We start from the raw sequence: 19,193 nt of genomic DNA, 5'->3' as shown, positions 1-19,193 counted from the left end.
CATATTATTTTCTCATATCTGTCATGTTTAATATGAGCGGACAAGGCTACCTGCTAAACATGCCTTACCAACATTTGTCCATTTAGGAGAAAAGATGGTGGAAATTATTCCATTGTATTGTCTCCCACCTTTTATGTTTACATTGTACATGTGTACCACTAAAGCCCTAATATGTTTCATTGAAACTTCACCCTAAATTTACTAGCAGTATTTGCTTTACAGTAGGGAACGGCATGCAAATAGCTTTTATCAAAGAAATCTGTGACGTGTCATATACAAGTGCTCCTCCCAAATATGCATACTTTACTTCCATTCTCACAATGTACCACAAAGTAGTAGGCAATAACAACATTGTGCCACTGGGCTATTACATGGACATGTAAATCATGTAAAATAAATGAGAAGATAATTTCAGGATGCATCCAGACGAAACAAGGAAAAGAATAATATACTTAGGTAATGCCAGGTAATCGCAGTAAAGGTATGTAATTGTAGGCTGCGTAGATATATTGTGTGAGCTTCCATGAATAAATGATTCATTAGTTTGCTCTGAGGTTCTCTCTTGGTCCCCTCTGTCTGCCACATGGATGATCAAAAGCTTTCAGTATGTAAATTATTTAGTAGTAAATCTACGAAAATCACTGGGATGCACTATGATAACAAACAGTTGGCTTTCTCAACCCTTTTATATGCCACATCCTTCGTGAATACACACATCAATTTATGATGAGGGAGGATTTCATTATGGAAACACCACAAAAGCCTCAAGCAAGGCTCTGCAGTGGTCACAGAACTTTGCGCCAAATGTATTCTATGGTGGAAAAAAGAAAAACAGTAAAAATGAAGGGTAAAAAAAAAAAAAAAGAAATATAGTGCACATGAGAGAAAGATAAGGTATTAAATCTATATTTTCAAATCATTTCAGGCTACATGAACTCAGCTTATGTTGGTTCTTCCCCTGCTTTTAAGGAAAAGACACTTAATACTAGTGCTCAAAAGTAACATTTTCTTGGATTCTTGTAAAAATTGCAGTCTGTATACAATCAGTTCTAGTTTTTTGGAAACAACTATATGTGCACACGTATGAGAGCCATGTGCAGACAGCCAAGTGTCAGTTGATGTCTCATTTTTTTTACCAGTCATAGGACTGCAATTTTCAATGTTCCGTTCTCAGGCTGAGGTTGACTGTTTGAATCTGGAGTATGTGGGCCCAGCCCATTTTGTTTGCCTTAGTGTTAAAAGAGTTCCAGTGGTAACTGACTTGCCCCTACAGTATGGCTGCTTTCATAATTTTCAAATATCTGAGGTTTGATTGAATTTATTTCTCTTGCGATGCGGGTTGGATATTTTGAATCTTATGCTTATTTTAGGGTAGATATGCTTATCTACGGATTGCCTGGGATTTCCTCTTTCTTCCCATGATAGCTGCAGTTGTGTAAGTGAAATATTATTGAGTATGGCATAAAACACCAATCAAATATTAAATACTCTAAGTGTTAAAATTTATGCTGCTGGCATCATGCTATCTATTGTTTTCTTGTCTTTTCTTTATGCCGGAGTTTTGTCAGATATATGTACATGGTAGAGTGTCGTCGTTGCTTCACATGACATATACTTTAAGACTTTCACACCTTGACTTAATCCGAGTTCCGTTGATTCTATATTTCTTGCCATTCACCCTCTTAGCTTCAGATGTGTGTTTCTGTACCACACAGCTTTTTAACGTGAGCTGTTTGTGAATTAACACAAGTGCCTGGAATTCACAAAGCAGGAAAGTAGGTCCAATTATACTAGCTGTTTCTGTTGTTTTTCTGTCTGTAGGATTACCTTTTCTATTTATTCTTCACTATTGACTTTGTGTGTTCAGCTGCAGCCTCTAGTGCATGAAGAGTTACAATTGATTTCAACAGCACAACACTGATGTTTGATGAAATGCTCTTTGGCGAGAAAAATAAAACCAACGGAATATGGACTCATCCATTTGTTGTCACATGTGGGACATGTATGGCTTTTTATGAACATGTTCAGTTTACAGATTCATCCAGGGAGTCAGTTGCAAAACCCCTTTTTCGTTATAAAACACTTGTCTCAGACTTAATACTTTTTACCATAATGCGTTCAGTCTAAAACATCACACCTAGGCTATTTGTATTGGCCAGCCTAATGTCATTTTTTTTATTTTTTTGTAATAGATATCTATTCTGATGGTGGAATATAACATATATTTATCATGGCAAGCATGACTAAACAGAGATCATTCTTATCACACTAGATTATAAGGAGATGCTGCTAAGCTATCAGAAAGATTTTTGGCTTTTTCCCATTATTTTGAAACTAGTACATGTAAATGTTGGAAAATCGGTTTTCACTTAAAAAGTAATGGATACATAAAAAGAGGATTTCGTTTAATAATACATTATTGCTTTCAGCCTTACTTGTGTCACTGTAAGCCATTCCCAATCTAAAATACACAGCTAGTGTAAGTTTTCCCATTTGTTGTCTCTTCTGCTATATCTAAGATTTATGGTTGTTATACATGTATAAGCTATATGGAAGCTGGCAAAGGTGTCACGACTGAGTAAGGCAAAGCCACTAACCTTTGACCTATAATGCCCATACTGTGGCTTTACATCAGGACTTACAGTACTAAACCACAAAGAAAATTGAAAAAAAAAAATATTTCCAAAGGTGTACCACATACTAGTGGCCAATTCAATAAAGTAAGTTTTGACATTATCAGCATTTGGAATTTAAGTGATTTAACATTTTTTTGGAGCTTTGATGCTGAAAATTGGAATATGTATGTTTAACAAGATGTAAGAATCCCCATTAAAACTACATGCAGTAAAGTATGCATCATAACAAAGTTTTAAATTTTGAACTCAAGCTCGCCTTTAGTTATCAGCCCATTGGGAGTGGCAGTGGTTTGCTTCATCCTCAAAACAGACCGGGTGATGTATTGTTGAGATAAATATTAATCATATAAATTCTTGTCTTCCTTCCTGACTCTGTTCTTATTCTGAATACATGTACATGTATGTTTTCAGACTTCCTGTGATAAACTATCTGCAGACGAAGAGTGCTGTGTTAATTTTTTAGAAGAGCAGGTAAGTAATCTTGAAGTTTTAACAACTTCTTCTCCATTTTTGTTTTCATACTGTGTGATATTTCTGGGATTATCAGCAATTGTGAACAACATACCATACTGTGATGTTTTGTGGATTTTAATTTGGACGTATATGGCCCTTGTCATATCAGAGTGTTTCTCTGTACACAATGTCCTGTGCATACCTTGGCCAAATGAAAATATATATATATATATATATATATATATATATATATATATATATATGTCTTCTCTTTGTTTCTAGATAAAGTAGATGAGATACTGTTTTGTCTTAGTAAGCAAATGAAATGTAGTATATCATAAAAAAAAAACAAAAAACAAATAGAACTGTTCACATCGAAGTGTATGTAACTGCAGAAATATTGTGTGAAGTGCTCAGGATTTTGAAATAATCTAAACCTATTTCTGCTGTGTATGTATATGGTGTTTATTGCTCAATTCTGACTTGCCCTGTACTTAAAATACATTTACCCCAAAAGCCTGTACCTTCTAGATGTACATACATTCAAATAAGCAAAGCATTCATAGTGTCTAGGGTATAGATTGATATCTGGTTAATGTTTTATGCTCACGTCACCAAATGGGACCTGGCCTCATTATGTGTGCTATTTGATCTGAGCCTCACGTACGGATGTATTTCATCTTGTTCGTGCAGTATTGAACAGAGTTTCTAGTATTTGTGGGTACTGAATGACCTACAGCTCATCCATGGGGCATCCTGGGTCATTGAAGTCAGTCTTATCATTTAATCATATGATAACTGTAGAGTTGCATGTTGGGATTTTGATACCTGCCTCACTAAGTCGTGATATTTAGCCCTGGCTGTGGAAGTACATGTTGATTATGTGCTGCAAAGTGTACAAAACATCTTAAAATCATTACATCTTTCCATGAAGTCTTCTTGAAGTGAATGAAAAGTATGTACTGTAACTTTAGATAAAAATGATGACCAGAAGGCCCAATCTGTGAAATTAAGCATGTGTCTGTAAATGCAATTTTGGTGCTCATAGCTGACAAGAATTTCAGTACTGTTTCAAAGTGAAATTCTGGTATTCCTGAGACACATAAACCAACATGAGATATTAGATAGGCAAATGTAGGTAGGCCTTCGTTAAAATGACAAAATCATTAAGTTATCATCTTAGCTTTGTAACGTGAAAACTGCATATTGGAATGAAATAATCTAGGGTTAGTTAGACACAAAATAAATGCTAAGTATACTAAGCATGTGTGTATGTATTGTTATACTGCTTCAAGGGTGAGATGTGAGATGGACAGTGAGATTAACACACTCACCATGCATGGGAAAAAGGAAATACGAAGTGACCAGAAAGTACATGTATTACACGGTACCTTTACATGTACAACTCTGAACTATGGCAAAATGTGCCTACGTATCACTGCATGACTGTACTGCTCGTTTTCATCCAGCCCCATTTTCTCTAGATGCGTAAGCGAGCCGGTGGCTGCCGAGTTTGGGAACATGACAGGATCTGTTGTTACGAGCCCCACACTGTTGGACAGGAAGTCTGTTCTATTTAACAGGCTTCTGCTTGCATGACTTAATAGAGCTGAGATACACCAAAGCTGGAGCTTTGGCTGACATAAGCCAATCACCCATCGATCTAATGAATTAGGCAGATGCCATATCCAGTTTTGAACGTCCTAGGAACATTGTTTGTTCATGTGATTTTATTGCATATTGCAGACTTATATTAGCCATCAAGTTTCTGTTTTGTCATTGGCTGGGAATGTGCAAACACAAAGTGCCTTTCATTGTCTGCTGAATTTCACTAAATATGAAGGATGATGAGTGGAAGAATGATATATACTTCTATAGTGACGTGTTCTTGAAGTAAATTTATCTCAGGTCGCAAGTATTTTTCTAGTTTTTCTAGGATTAATTGCTTACAGTCAAGATATTTGTTAAAACCTATATTTTTTTATTCAAAATTTTATTTAAACTTTGTCTAATTACCTGTATCATATAGAAGATAAAGCACAATGTACCAGGTTATGTTTTCCATTAAATACATGGAAAGAAGCTTTCTTCAAAATTTTATTTAATTTTGTTTAATTTAATACATGTATTATATAAAATATAAATGACATTGTTGCTGTGTACTACATGTAGGTTATGGTATTTTTTGTTAAGTATTTTGAAAGGTGTTCATACACCTACATGTACACTTCTGTCGAAGACCGGAAGGAAAATTTGGACATAGATTGGACATAGTACTCTGCTCTCATTGTATAAGTTGCATGTTCCAGTATTTACCCTGAATGTTCCTGAATTAATACCAAGTTCATTGAGGGCAATACATTACAGTATGTATTTCCAAAGCACTTTAAAAGTCATTCTTTCTCTTGATTGGTAAATACCTTACCAGTACAAAAAACGTCACATCTATTATGAATTTGCATGCATGTGTGTCTTTTTCTTATCTGATGTACATGGTATTTGTTCTGATCCTTTCTGCTGTTGAGCGCTAGCTTGTTTTTGTCTGCAGTAGTCTTGTGTCCATTATCTCCTCAATGGGTTGGGCTGAGTTGTATGTCGTTGTTTTATTGATATGCCCTACCCATTCCTGCCATTAAATGGGCCAGCACTTTAGGAAGGATGATAGATGGTATGCGCTCAGGTTAAGAGACTTGCTCATTAATTGACATGGAGAGGAATGGCTTTGGATGAATGTTGAGAAAAACTCATTTCATGTCAAACAGACATGTTGTTGTGATCTGTAGCCTGCAGCTTAGGGTCAATACCCGAACATGCAGAGAGATTGACAGTGGCACATGGCTTTGTGTTCTGTAGAATTTAATGTAACCAGCTGCTGTTGGAGTATGGATTGGCCTGGGCTTAACTCTGATGTTGATCATTATTGTAGAGTGGAAAGCATAATTAAAAATCTTTTCACTAAGAAAAGGATTTTGTTGTTAATTTGATCCTTTTAATAGCATGCCCTAAATAGGCTGTATGTATGTACATGTATATATATTTGTATGTTATTAAACTCCTATACCTTTGTCTGCAATCATACATCTGCTACAGTAGTCTACACCCTCAAACATTCATGTACCTGTATATATATAAATGGAATGAATTAATATGTATCGCTCTTCGTGGACAAGCTTGAATATCATGATAAATACAATTTGAGGTAAAAGGATTGATAAACCATGCTGACTTTACTGGAGATGGTGTAGAGTTACTATTTAGTTAAGATCCACCTAATTCAGCACCTATGGCCATACAGTACAGCCTTGAACTGTGGGTGTCTCACACTCTAACTACTGTACTGTCGTGTTAAACTGCATCCACTGGCACTGATGTATTCACAGTGCACTGTGAGCTGTAACTGCCTGACTGAGCCCTTGAAATGCAGAAGAATAATAAGGAACTATAATTGCATGTGTGCAGATATGGCTGTTCAATGGCAGCTAATGTGCCAAGTGGTTAAAATACAGCTAGATCAAATCAATCAGGGCTTGTTAGGCAGGCATGAACTGGGCCAGCGTTGAGCAGTTCAGATTTTCTTCTTTCGTCTGGTGGACATGGGGTGGCATGCCAGTATCAGCTGGTGTTCATGGGAGCTAGCCGAGCCTGCTGTGTACTGTCCTATAGATCGGAGGCACTGCCTGCCAGTGGAGGATGCCCATCTCTTATTCATCGGCCTCACTGGTCCCAGTGTCGCGATGCACATTGGGCGTTCAGCCTGAAGCTCCGCTCATCATCAGTCCCACCGTATGATCAAGCGAATACATCTGTTGTCATAGGCCAAGGAGAATGGGCAAGCCTTTGCCGCCTTCAGCTTGAGTATCTTCCCTGGCTAGCTGCCTGCAGACAACGAACAGGGGAATATTGTAAAGAGATCGATTTGATAGAGTAGCCCGTCTCATCCAACAATTCGCGGGTCAACTTGATTTTGTCAGCATTGATTCTCACTAAGTCAGCTTATACCCCTGTCCTGGCATTTTTGTGGGAAGGCCCCCGTCGACTATGGACGTCATGTGCTCTACGTGCTGCAATTTCAATCATTAGCCTGCTATGACCACTAGGGCCAGTGTCGTAACAACTGGGATGTGATTGGACCAAGGTGTTCAGTTCAGGCAGCTACCCCGGGCAACCCTCCTGGCCAATCTCGGAATTTACCTTCAAGATTTGATTCCTCAATTTTGCATGGTCATCTTGTTTCATCATTGTCAAATGCATTGCTATCCAGGATGTCATTAGCTTTGCCTCTCATTCTGTATAGGAAGGGGGGGCAAAATGCATTCGCTACTTCATCGAGATTGGAATGCCCTGTGCAGTTTGTGGTATGAGGAAAGTAAATGCCCATGTGCGTATGGAATCTGCTTGTACATGTAGCTGGCGGTTATGGGTATGTTGTTCTCCTGGTGGATGGTCCAGAGAAAATCGAGAGCTGTACATCTCATTTCATGGCTAGTTCTGCTGTAGGTACTACAGGCTATCTTTAAGCTGCAGCTTATCACAATTCTAGCAAGTGTAAATTATGGGTTGTAAGCCAGTGAGTACAGGCTGAGATTTACCAGTGCACCACGTGGAAGTATCACTCCTTGAGTGTACTCAACTGTCAGTCAGATCACATTTCCCTGAAAACACTGATACGAGAGGTGTGAAACCTCACTGGCAAGCTCCAATGGCATATGGAGAAGTCATTTCATTGTGCAAAGATAGAACACAAAAGTTACGAGTGGTAACAGCTATGCACCTACCATCTGGTTAAACAAGGGTTGTGCCTGTGTGGTTTGAGGCAACATTGGGGGGATTTCCACTCTACGGAACATTCTCAGTGCTCGCACAAGGGGAAATACTGGAACATATTTAGGTGTCTGCAGCTTCCACAATGACTGTTTAAGGGGATTTTGAGTCCTTTCATCTCAACTTCTTGACTGCGTTCTGCGCCTGAGTGGAAGGAGTTTAGTGTACAGACAAAGGATCCCTGGTGGGTCAGCTACCTGGTCCCCTGCCGTGAGAATCACAGCACTGCACCTGTAGCTCTCCTTGTGCGGTCACTCAGTGCGGGAAAGCACCATGGGCAATGTCAGCGTAAGTACTCTTATCATGCTTGCAATGCATCATGTTGTTAGAGAATAACCATGTAAGCATACATGTTTACATTATAATTCTGGGTTTTTTTAATGTGTTTGGTTTGTTTACAGTTACCAGAAATGTTTTTTTTTCCTTTTTGTAGTTGGGAAATATTGATAAGTATAAGTTAAATAAACTATAACAATGGGCATAATTTTTAATGATGCAAGGTGCAAGTATGTACAAATAAGTTATTTTGTTAAACTGTCTTTCCATTTGCGTGTAAATGATCAAAAGCCTATATTGTTATTGAAGTGCAGCCTTGTTTTTTTGTACTGAGCTGGTTGTACCGTATATATGTGCATTTGGCTGACCTTATATGCATGTACATATAACTACACCACAGATGTTCATGTGTAAGTATAACATTCATCATGAGTAAGTAATAATGTTGGTAAAATTCAATGTGGACTTTGGTCCCATTTTGTTGTGTGTTTGTTACTACATATAGTTAATTATACCTATGCCGATGCACATATACAGTTATACAAGCAGTTGTGGTGCACACAAAATGGCATGCACATGTTATCTTGACCCTTATGGCCGCAGGCCTGATCAGAGTTTTGGTTGAGTGCTTTATAAACATTCATTTACATACATGTACATTTCCATTGAACAGTTCGGTCTGCATATATTGTTGTGATATACTAGTACAGATAAGCTATTCCTGTAGGTGACTGTAATCCACTTGTTGTGCCTTGGTTTACACCTATTCTGGTAGACTACCATACAATGGCTTTATGATCCGTTTGTGTATATGAGTGTTACACTCATGGTATAGACCTTATCAGTAAAGGTGGCTGATCCATTTAATGTCATAATTTGTGACATTTTCGTGTGATGTCAGTATGCAATTATATTGTAAGCCTATCGTGGTTTCATCACACCGCCATGACTACACACAAATAGCATGTTATGCATGTTATGTCTTATACTGTAATCTTTTATGTCACATAGATGTATGTTGATATCAGACTGTATGTAACTCACTGGGGCTTACTGCAAAGGTCACTAAGGCAGTATTATAATTTGTAAATCAAAATGAGCCAGTTTCTACTAGCTGATGTAAATGTGTGTGTATATATATCTACATGTATAAAGGATATATTCCACAAAGAAGAATGAGAACACTAATTATGTTTTGAGTGATGCTTTGCCTTTATGCTTCTTGGATTATCATTTCTGATGGTCTATTTAAAGGAGAAGAAAACATAAAAGTGATGCAAATAGCAAATAAAAAAGCATGATGTGATTTTTAATATTCATATTTTTTCTTTCAAGACGAAAAAGTACTTGAAAATACTTTTATATGGTGGGTATTTGGGACCACCTCTTCATATTTATCTTTGCATAATAATGTTTGAAAAATGAGGTGATGCATGTCTGTTGAATTTATTTCAATGTAAATTTGTTGTTTGTATCCTAACACATCTATTTTATCTAAATTATAATATTTATGAACATATTAAAATGTATATATGATTAAATCTTACATTGAACACATCTCTTAGCTGAAAGGACAAAATTCTAACACAAACATATTTATTAATGTTCTACATGATTTATTTATTTATTTATTTATTTGATTGGTGTTTTATGCCCTACTCATGAATATTTCACTTATATGACGGTGGCCAGCATTATGGTGGGTGGAAACAGGGCATAGCCTGGGGGAAACCCACGACCATCCGTAGGTTGCTGTCAGACTTTCCCACTTATGTCTGGTCTTTTAAATGAAGATGCATTACATCTTCATTTAGAACATTACCATGTCCTAATAATAAACAGTATACATGCATGCCAAGAAACACTCTCAAATACCCACCGTAAAACACTAGTTTTCAAATGGCTTTTTTTTCATTAAAGAAAAATGAAAAAAAAAAAAAAAAAAAAAAAAAAGAGAACATATTTATAACTAACTTTTCAATCTCTTTCATCTGAGCTGTAGGTTACTTTTATGTTTTCTCCACTTTTAATGGTACACATGCATATTTCAGATGTCAGTGCTATAATGATATATAATGAAAAAGAAAAAAAGAGAACATATTTATAACTAACTTTTCAATCTCTTTCATCTGAGCTGTAGGTTACTTTTATGTTTTCTCCACTTTTAATGGTACACGTGCATATTTCAGATGTCAGTGCTATAATGAAATTTAATTAATGTTGACAATTATGCATGAATAAAATACAGTATTCCAATGACGCCCACCAGCCATATAATTTAACAAACCTGAAATACAGACATGTACACCATCTTGCCCTGATCATGGGTGAATGGTGACAGTAAGTTGTCTATAACTTGCACTTGTGTGGCCGTTGGTGCGGACTAAACCACTTGTCTTTAACTGTTGTGATGTGCATATATATGTATTTATCACACATGGGCAAGTTTGATTGCAGTTTGTCAAAGGTCATTGGTTCAATCTGGGTTCCACCAAAAATGAAATCTAATGCCAGGGGCCACCATGGCCGAGGTGGTTAGCACGGCGAAGTTACCCAGCCAGGAGCCTCTCACCAATGCGATCACTGTGAATTCAAGTCCAACTCAAGCTGACTTCCTCTCCGGCCTTGCGTCGGATGGTCATGGGTTTCCCCTGAGCTCTGCCCGGTTTCCTCCTACCATAATGCTCTGTCATGTTAGTGAAATATTCTTGAGCACGGCGTAAAACACCAATCAAATAAATGAATGCCATCATGTAAGTGAAAATTTTTTTGAGTATATGGCTTTAAATAGCAATCAAGTGAGTAAAATTCATGTAAATTAAACACTTGTAAAATGTCACTTTGATCAATTAAAGAAATGTTGGCATGTCACAAGTTGGAATAATCATCACTGCTGTAGTAGTCTGTTGGATAATGTTGGTGGGGCTCGCCGGCTTCCAATTCACACTTGCCAGTACCAAGCATGCATCTCATTCCCTGGTTGATGAGAAAATATAGCGTACTTTATAGCAGACCTTGATGTTAGCTGAAGGCCTGTTTTATGATGTTTGTGTAAAGACTTATCTCTACATACTAATTATGTGGACATTATCTTTAAATATCCAAGGTATCAGATCGCATGCATGTATTTGTATGTGCCGTTTCTTTAGGGATGAGTTGTCAGTGAACATGAAGTTCAGGTGAGAAGTGAGCAGTAGTGCATATTAGTCTATCTGTAATATTTTAGTAGGTATATGTGCTTTGTGAAGTATTCTGAGATTCATAGCCACTTTGTCCAAGCATCAACTACCGTATATGATGATTATATGATCAGACTGGTGCAGGCCTCCAAAGCTTATAAGACTTTTGTTATGCTCAGCCAATGTCACTATGAAGTCATGGCAAATTTTATTAGAGGCCTTTAGTTAAACGTTATAAGTTGAACTTGTAACTTCAAACTAGAACAGGTAACTAATCCAAGTGTGAAGTTAAAAGTTAAAACTTGAAATGTCAAACTAAAGATCCTTTTGCATTATTTTAATGTGATTGTATGTTACATGTGATGACAACACAGCATTTTTAGTAATTCCAGACGAGTGACGTCCAGTAAGTTGCAGTTAACATCATCACTGCATATTTTTTTTTATCTAATTCTGCTTTAAGCCATGGTGCTAGGGAGGAGTGTAAATTGCTACTATTTATACATTTACATGAACAATTAAATAAAACACTGACTGAGGTAAATTGACAAGAGGTTGTATTTCACCGGATACGTGTGACTATTTGCCAGGTATCACACTATCGTCGCTGCTCTGGCCTTACTCTCAATGCTGTATGTTTTCAGTTATATCTTATATAACAGAAGACCAACAGTCTGATTCCTGAGCGGTGGAAGTAATTGTGTTAATATAAATTCAGTTACAGTGTATTCATGTTGGGCTATAACATGAACTCATTTACACTTATTTTAATATATGAAGAGAAATTTATGTTTTACTCAAGAATATTGAATGAGTTTAGTATTGGTTAGTTTTACGTGTGAATTAAGGAAACCATCACCCTATGTAAGGAACTTGACAAAGATCTTTATTCTGTTAAGTCACAGTCAAGCCTGCAGGCACTGGGTACAAAATTGAAACCTCATTATTCAATAGCCTGTCATCTGCTCTCTCTACCTTCTTGGTGACTGGTAGTTAAAATGTTGGACCTCATACATACATGTTTATATTTATTTTTTTGAGTGTTTTCACAATATCGTTGGCTGTCCAGTTTATGTGCAGTGGAAACTGCAGCGCTTGCCATGCAGGTTCCTGACGTAAAATGAGCCTTTGGGAACTTGATTTGAATACTGACCTTAAAGGTTAACGGTTAGTTGATTGAATAGATGATGTGGCCAGGCATTGGGGACCCTTGGCGTATGCCTATGTCTACAAACCTGTCAGCCGATTACCAACTTATTTGATGCAGTTCTACTAACAGTGACATTTCAATTTATGTTACGCTTTAGTTTTCTTGTCAACAGAACAGCATCTGTCCATTTTGTATTTATTTATTTTATTGGTGTTTTATGCCATATTCAAGAATATTTCACTTACACGTACTTGTATATGATGGTGGCCAGCATTACAGTGAAATGTTCTTGAGTACGTTGTAAAACACCAATCAAATAAATAAATAAATGAATATAACTGTGTAAGTGTTAAAGATACTTTTTTAAACATTGATGTACCTTTAATGTTTTCATCAGGCTTCTTTCATTATCTACAGAGAAACTGTGCATGGCAGTCCAGAAACTGTTTCATGACTCAGTGGGCTGAATTGTTGATGATGGTTACATTGTCACATAGTTACTGTAGTTTCTAAAAACATTGTCTTGAATTTGAAATAATAACTGATGGTTATGTCTGAACATGTCTGTGGCTTTGAACACAATTTTGTAGCTAGTATTAAGGTAAGCTTTTATTGCAAGTATTCATGAAAAGCTTAACTTATTTACATGTATTAGTCTTGTAAATACCTAGGCTGATGGTCTGTGGTAAAGGTTAATGCCTGAGGTCAGAGTGATGCTGGAGGCGTAATTGCGATCAATGGATAAGGGTTCTGGGGGACATCAAAGCCGTCAGAGGAGGACAGACAGTGTGAAAGAAATTTCAATCAGCGACATGCAGTCGTTTCCACTTTGCCCAACCCCCTGGGAAATGGAACCTGGATTATCCCCAGTAAAGGGCCTACAACCAGACAGTTATTGTTTAAAAGAGTTTTAGTAAAAGAGGATTTAATTCCCCGGCATTGCACGGTTTGTCTGTTTCTCCCTGACAGATTTGTGTACAGATCCAATACACCTTTCATTTTACACCCCAGACATTCCAGCAGATGAACATGTATTAGAGCACCAGCTGAACTGGGATAGGTATTAGCACTTTCAGCTTCTCTAGCTTGTATTGATTTTGTGATTTAGAGCATAAACTGCAGCTCCCGTCTAAATCATGACGGAACTGTTGTGTGATTGAAAAGATATTTTGCCCAACACACTCTGCCATGTCAGTTTTTTAGTCTCATTGTTTTGACTTCAAGTCATCATAATTTCTTTAAGACTTTTTTTCAACTGACACAAGCCATATTTTATATGCACATGAATATGTGCATTCATTATGGCCATGCACGTAGATATCTTTTAATGAAGAAGTCAAGGATGTTGTTGAACTAATTGAGGAATCTGCTGTATACAAATGTGTGTATTAAAATATAATTGGTACATGTCACTGGAACTCCAAACAGATTTAGTTTGCATTCACTATGCTTGTTCAGATTGTGTAATATATATTATTAAGATAGCTATTTCATCAACAATAAAACGTGGCCATCTTACTGTTTCAGACAGCCTGAAGATCTGTTTTGGTGCAGTTTGATTTTTATCATGTCAACCCAAGTCATTCTTTGGACTTTAATTGAAATGTACACGTAAAAAGTTAAAAAAGTGGTTTTGAATGTATGCACTTGACTGCCTATAAAGCTGCATGTGTAATTTAGCTGCTTTAACAATGAGGCAAACAAGTGAAGTGTAGCATTTAAATCTGAAATGTTAAGAGTGTTAAAATTGGTACATAAAATAATATTCATGTTATAATTTTCTTGCGTGTACTTTTTCTGTGGAAGAACTAGTGATTGGTGTACAAACATTTTTGAGGTGACTTCAATTTCTGTGTTTGCATGTGCATATTTACACACGTGCATGTAAAAATTTGATGAAGTCAACAGGCTTAAGTGTTTAAATTGAGGGCATTTCTTCGACAAGCTCTGTATATTTTTATTTTGCTTCAAATGGCTTTCATTATTAATCTTAGTAAATATCTCATAGCAATTAAGTTCGGCTAAAATGATTTTGAATTTCACTCTGTGGTGTGGTATTGTATAATGTTCTCTTGACAAGTACTGTTTGTACACATACAGTGTACGTCAGAATCGAGCCATTTGTGTACCTTTCAGTATAAAACACCAAGATGGTCAGGGTGTCCCCAGGTGTGTTTACATATGGTTCAGGTAAAATATATTATACCTGTCTTATAATGCATTGGCCACTATCGTCATCTCAGATTATATTACAGTTACAGACAAAATAGCCTTGATCTCATTGGATGACAGACAAGCATATGCAGACTAGCAATTTGGAACATGGCTCTGTGAACAAGAGTAATCGGTATCCAATATACACCTGATATCAACTGACAGTTATTGATTGCAAATCAATATGGCTTGTACTAAGCATAAACGTTGCCACTTCACCACTGAAGGTCTACTTACCAGCAACTCCATTAACGGCCAGAGTTTCAAAGTGAGACAGTTATACAGAACAAGAACTGGATGGCCAATAGTAGTCATTGCTGGTTTGGAGTAATGTGGTCTTTGCACATCGAAGCTTGAAATGGCCGCATGATTTCCTTGTGGCAATTTTGCCTTTCCTTGCCTACTTAATGTAGTACAAAATTAATAGGGTTATGTCATGGCAACTGATTAGTTTTAATTGTAAAATAGTGTTTATCCATCTGGAGTGACGCTTAGAAAAAATTTTCTGTTTAAAACACAATGACATAAATTCAATATCATTACAGTTTCACCAAGTGCTTTCCAATTCATTAGTGCCAAAGTTATATATTGGTTAAGGTTTTTTTTCATTTAGGATTTCAGTTTTGATGGTATTTCCTGCCCAATATTTCTGGTCTTTAATTCCCTGCCAAATAACCTGCCATATTATCTTTTGTTGAACTGGTTCATGTAGGGGTCAGACTTTTTCCAGGCAATGATGAAAGAACATTTATACCAATGGCCTTTTATCTTTGAAAGCATGACATAAATGACAGGATGGATGGTACTGGTTTTGACAGATGTCCGTAACACATGTTATCGCCACCATGGCTGTCTTTGTATGTATATACAGATACAGTGTAGCCTCGCTATAGCGTGCCATTATGAGGAGAACTTTTTGAGCACCTTATAAGCTACATCGCACTGTAACCAAATGACCTTGGGATCCATTATATAGGCCTACATGATGTTGACATTGAACTAAGTTTCATTGATGCAAACTGTGTCAAAGGCTTTTTCATTATTAGTTTACTATAAACGCATGAGAGTTGTGTTACCTAACGATCCAATCATAGGGTTCTACGATAGACAAGGTTTTGTATACGGAACACTAGCATCTTGGCACTGACCTGCTCATATCCTGTGAAGCTAGACTGGTATTGCTTAAGCATGGGCCTGAGGTGATCTACTAAACTCAGTGTATGTTGAAACCATTCAGAGAATGAAATGACGTAATGTAGGTTCGTCCACTATATTCATACCTGGTATCCGCTTCGTCTATGTGTGCTCATATCAGAAGTAACTCTTGGAATTTAAAACGCCTCAGATTCAAAATGGCGGACTCGCATGTACAGTGTACATGTAGGTACTGAACAAAGAAAAAAATAATGTTCACCGCTTTAATTTATCTATTGATAAATCAGTGAAAGAAGAGCAAAGAAGACATTCTCAAACATTGGGTGAGTTCATCTCAAGCCCAACCTGTCAACATGCTGCTAAGTCACCCCTGTAGTTTCACACCCCGCTTTATAGCCATTTAGTAATCTGATTAAAGTTATCAGCATTTACTGAAAGTATATCGACATTGAGAGTTGTAAGGACTAGGATTATATTTACGTGTTGATTTCCACATGCATTCTGATGTCATATTTTTTCCAGTCACATGCTTCTACTGATTTTGCATTGGTTAAAATTGAATAGGGAGATGTTCAATTTGTATACAAGAAAACATATCGTAAATAAGTCATTTATCATTCTATATTCTGTCACATGTCACTATCATTTATTTGACATTATATTACCCTTCAATTCCTTTTTATTACATACAATGCACTGCTTGGCTCTATGCCAATTGCACATTATCTAGGTCGTTAGATACCCCCCATCACGAGACAGAAGCGTTTGACTTCTGGACGGGTCTGTTGTAGTTCTATGGGTGGATAGAGGTTGTTGTTTACATTGAATAAAGCAGACGACAAATATAAACAAAGAAACAAAATGGCTATTTTTCTGTCGGAGCGAACATTTATTTTAAAGAAGAAAAGTATCAGGTTACAGATAATTTAAAGCCCATAGGGACGTTTGAATGCTACACAATAAGCAATAATAATGGTTTCAAGAAAATTTTTTTTTTTACATACGTACCTGATAATTCTTCCTGCGAGTCTTTCTTTCAGCGGCCTCTCCTGAACTTCCCAGTTGACCACAAACCATGGTATGGGGATCAACCAATGGGTCTAAAAAAGATCGGATCCATAATGTCTGATATATTTCCCGCGATGCAAAACTTAGCCGCGGGTACATGAATCACTGCGTCTGGGTTATGACTGCCACAGTTCTTGCTGATGCCAGGGTTTCTATTATGGACGTTATGTCTGTGACAGGCCACCGCAATGAATTTAGTGTACGGAGTTATGTCACCAAACGGTCCGTTTCAAAACGCTGTGAAATCAGCATTATCCTGCATGCTTCGAGTGTGTTATCAGAAAATGCTGAAAGTGAAAATGCCGTTGAGTGAAAATACTCCCATGTCAGTCACGCCACTCCCAGTGCAAATGCCTGACGCTATCGACTGTAATGTTACATGTAACAGTAGCAATACCATCCAAATGGCAAAATCCCAGTTTTCAGTCACGCCTCAAAGTTTTGGAGGGCTGTTCAACATTGCAACAATAAATAACAGCAGAGTTCACATCAACTTCACATCCTCTGGATAGCGACTGGCTGCAGATCGCTCTTTTCAACTCCCAATCCTTGTTTGATGTTTATCCGAGTTAAACTATTGGTTTTTTTTCCCCCACAATGTTCAGTCCGTTTACTCATGTTTTCTCTCCGCAAACGATATTGTCTGACTGCCGCCAAAATATTGCCGTTGACCCAGATCTTCAAATTTGGTACATCATGTGACCTTTATGCACGAGTGTGACGTGTATATTTTACGTAACTGGTACGGCACACTGAGTGAAACGTGCACGGGGCTGGTTTAATGTGCTATAACTTTGTACAGATTGCATCATTACAAATTTAAATTATGATCCATCCATTGTATTTCACAATACAATAAATGCAAATCATATTTATGTTCACGATACTTTCAACATATAAATTATAATATATTTATTTGCTTACTTATAATAAGCATAAACACATATCTATGATATTGTTATTGTTTTGTTATATATCAACATATGTTGAGAAATTAATATTGAATTGAAAATGTGAACTGAAGTGTTCCTTTATTTCAACATTCATTAACCAGTGTTTATGAGTTTGATAAAGAATACAACACAACCGCTAAGCATTTACACAAGTAAACCAAATAAAATTCAGTATCAAACTATTGTTGACCTAATTTTGTGTGTTTCAATAATTTTTTTTTGGGTAGGTAATTCAGACTTCAGTTACGTTTAAACAGTTGAGCTCCCCACTTTTGTTGTCGTTTTGCTGATGTCAGAGGTTTCCAGCTCCATTAGCTTGTCAGACAGAGTTTGGGAAAACATTTGATCGGCTCACTATCAGTGTGGTCGCTATTTAACACCGTGCCTTTCTCACCGAAGCCTATCCTGATAACAGCATCTTAGCTGAAATGTGAAAGCCACCCTGCAGATGTGTTGTTTTATAGTGCTATATTTTATAGTCGGAATTGTTTTCGAGAAACAAATGTATTTTTTATATTATTCTATCCTAGTTGTGAAGCGCGTCCGTAACATTTAGCATCGCATTTTACACCCCCTGTAAAACACATCAAGGTTTCTTCCAGAATTAGGTCACGCATCTTTAGAACGTTCGGATGGACGAAAACAACGTGTCAGGGAAAGTTTTTTTGTTTTAATCTGTACAGCAATGGCATTTTTGTTAAAATTACGAAAACATTTTGCTGCTACCAAGGTAGTAGAGTAGAAATAATGTTCGCTTCAGGGTTCGCCTTCGACCCAGAATATAAACTCTTCCACATTGATTTGATGTAAAACTACTGTTAGACTACCCTGAAGCGAACATTATTTCTATTCTATTACCTTGGTAGCAGCAAAATGTTTTCGTAATTATGACAAAAACGCCATTAGACTACCCTGATGCGAACATTATTTCTTAATTGTTGCACAGGATAATTCGCGATTCATACTTTGTTGGAAGGATTTACTTAACTTATTGTGGAATACTCTGGATTCAGACTTCCATAGGACAGCATGTCAGGTCCTTTGCCGGTGCTTATACCAGTACACCACTGGAGTTGATGTGCTAGAACATGGTTTTTAGATGGCTTTAAGACATATGAACATGGTAATGGATGAATGCGCATGTGTGTGTGTCACATGCCTTAATTGTCATGTGTCACGTGAGGTATGTGTGTCACAGTGAACAAAATGTGTTCTGTGTTGCTGATGAAGCCACGCTCATGCGGAAGTAATTTTGCAACAACAACGCAACATGCATTTGGAATCAGAC

General features: G+C 37.0%; 1 protein-coding gene across 1 annotated transcript in view; it reads left to right on the top strand.

Annotated features, from left to right (window-relative positions):
• Positions 1-19,193, top strand: part of LOC135473647 (cGMP-dependent 3',5'-cyclic phosphodiesterase-like) — a 90,313-nt gene that overhangs the window by 25,726 nt on the left and 45,394 nt on the right. The window contains exon 6 of the mRNA XM_064753511.1: positions 3,048-3,107. Coding sequence (XP_064609581.1) covers positions 3,048-3,107 — 60 coding nt within the window. The remainder of the gene's footprint in view (positions 1-3,047; positions 3,108-19,193) is intronic.

The sequence above is a fragment of the Liolophura sinensis genome, chromosome 8, assembly GCF_032854445.1.
Source record: "Liolophura sinensis isolate JHLJ2023 chromosome 8, CUHK_Ljap_v2, whole genome shotgun sequence".
In the NCBI taxonomy this organism is placed as follows: Eukaryota; Metazoa; Mollusca; class Polyplacophora; order Chitonida; family Chitonidae; genus Liolophura; species Liolophura sinensis.
Note: the sequence above shows the minus strand (reverse complement) of the source record. Positions and strands in the feature narration are given on the sequence as shown.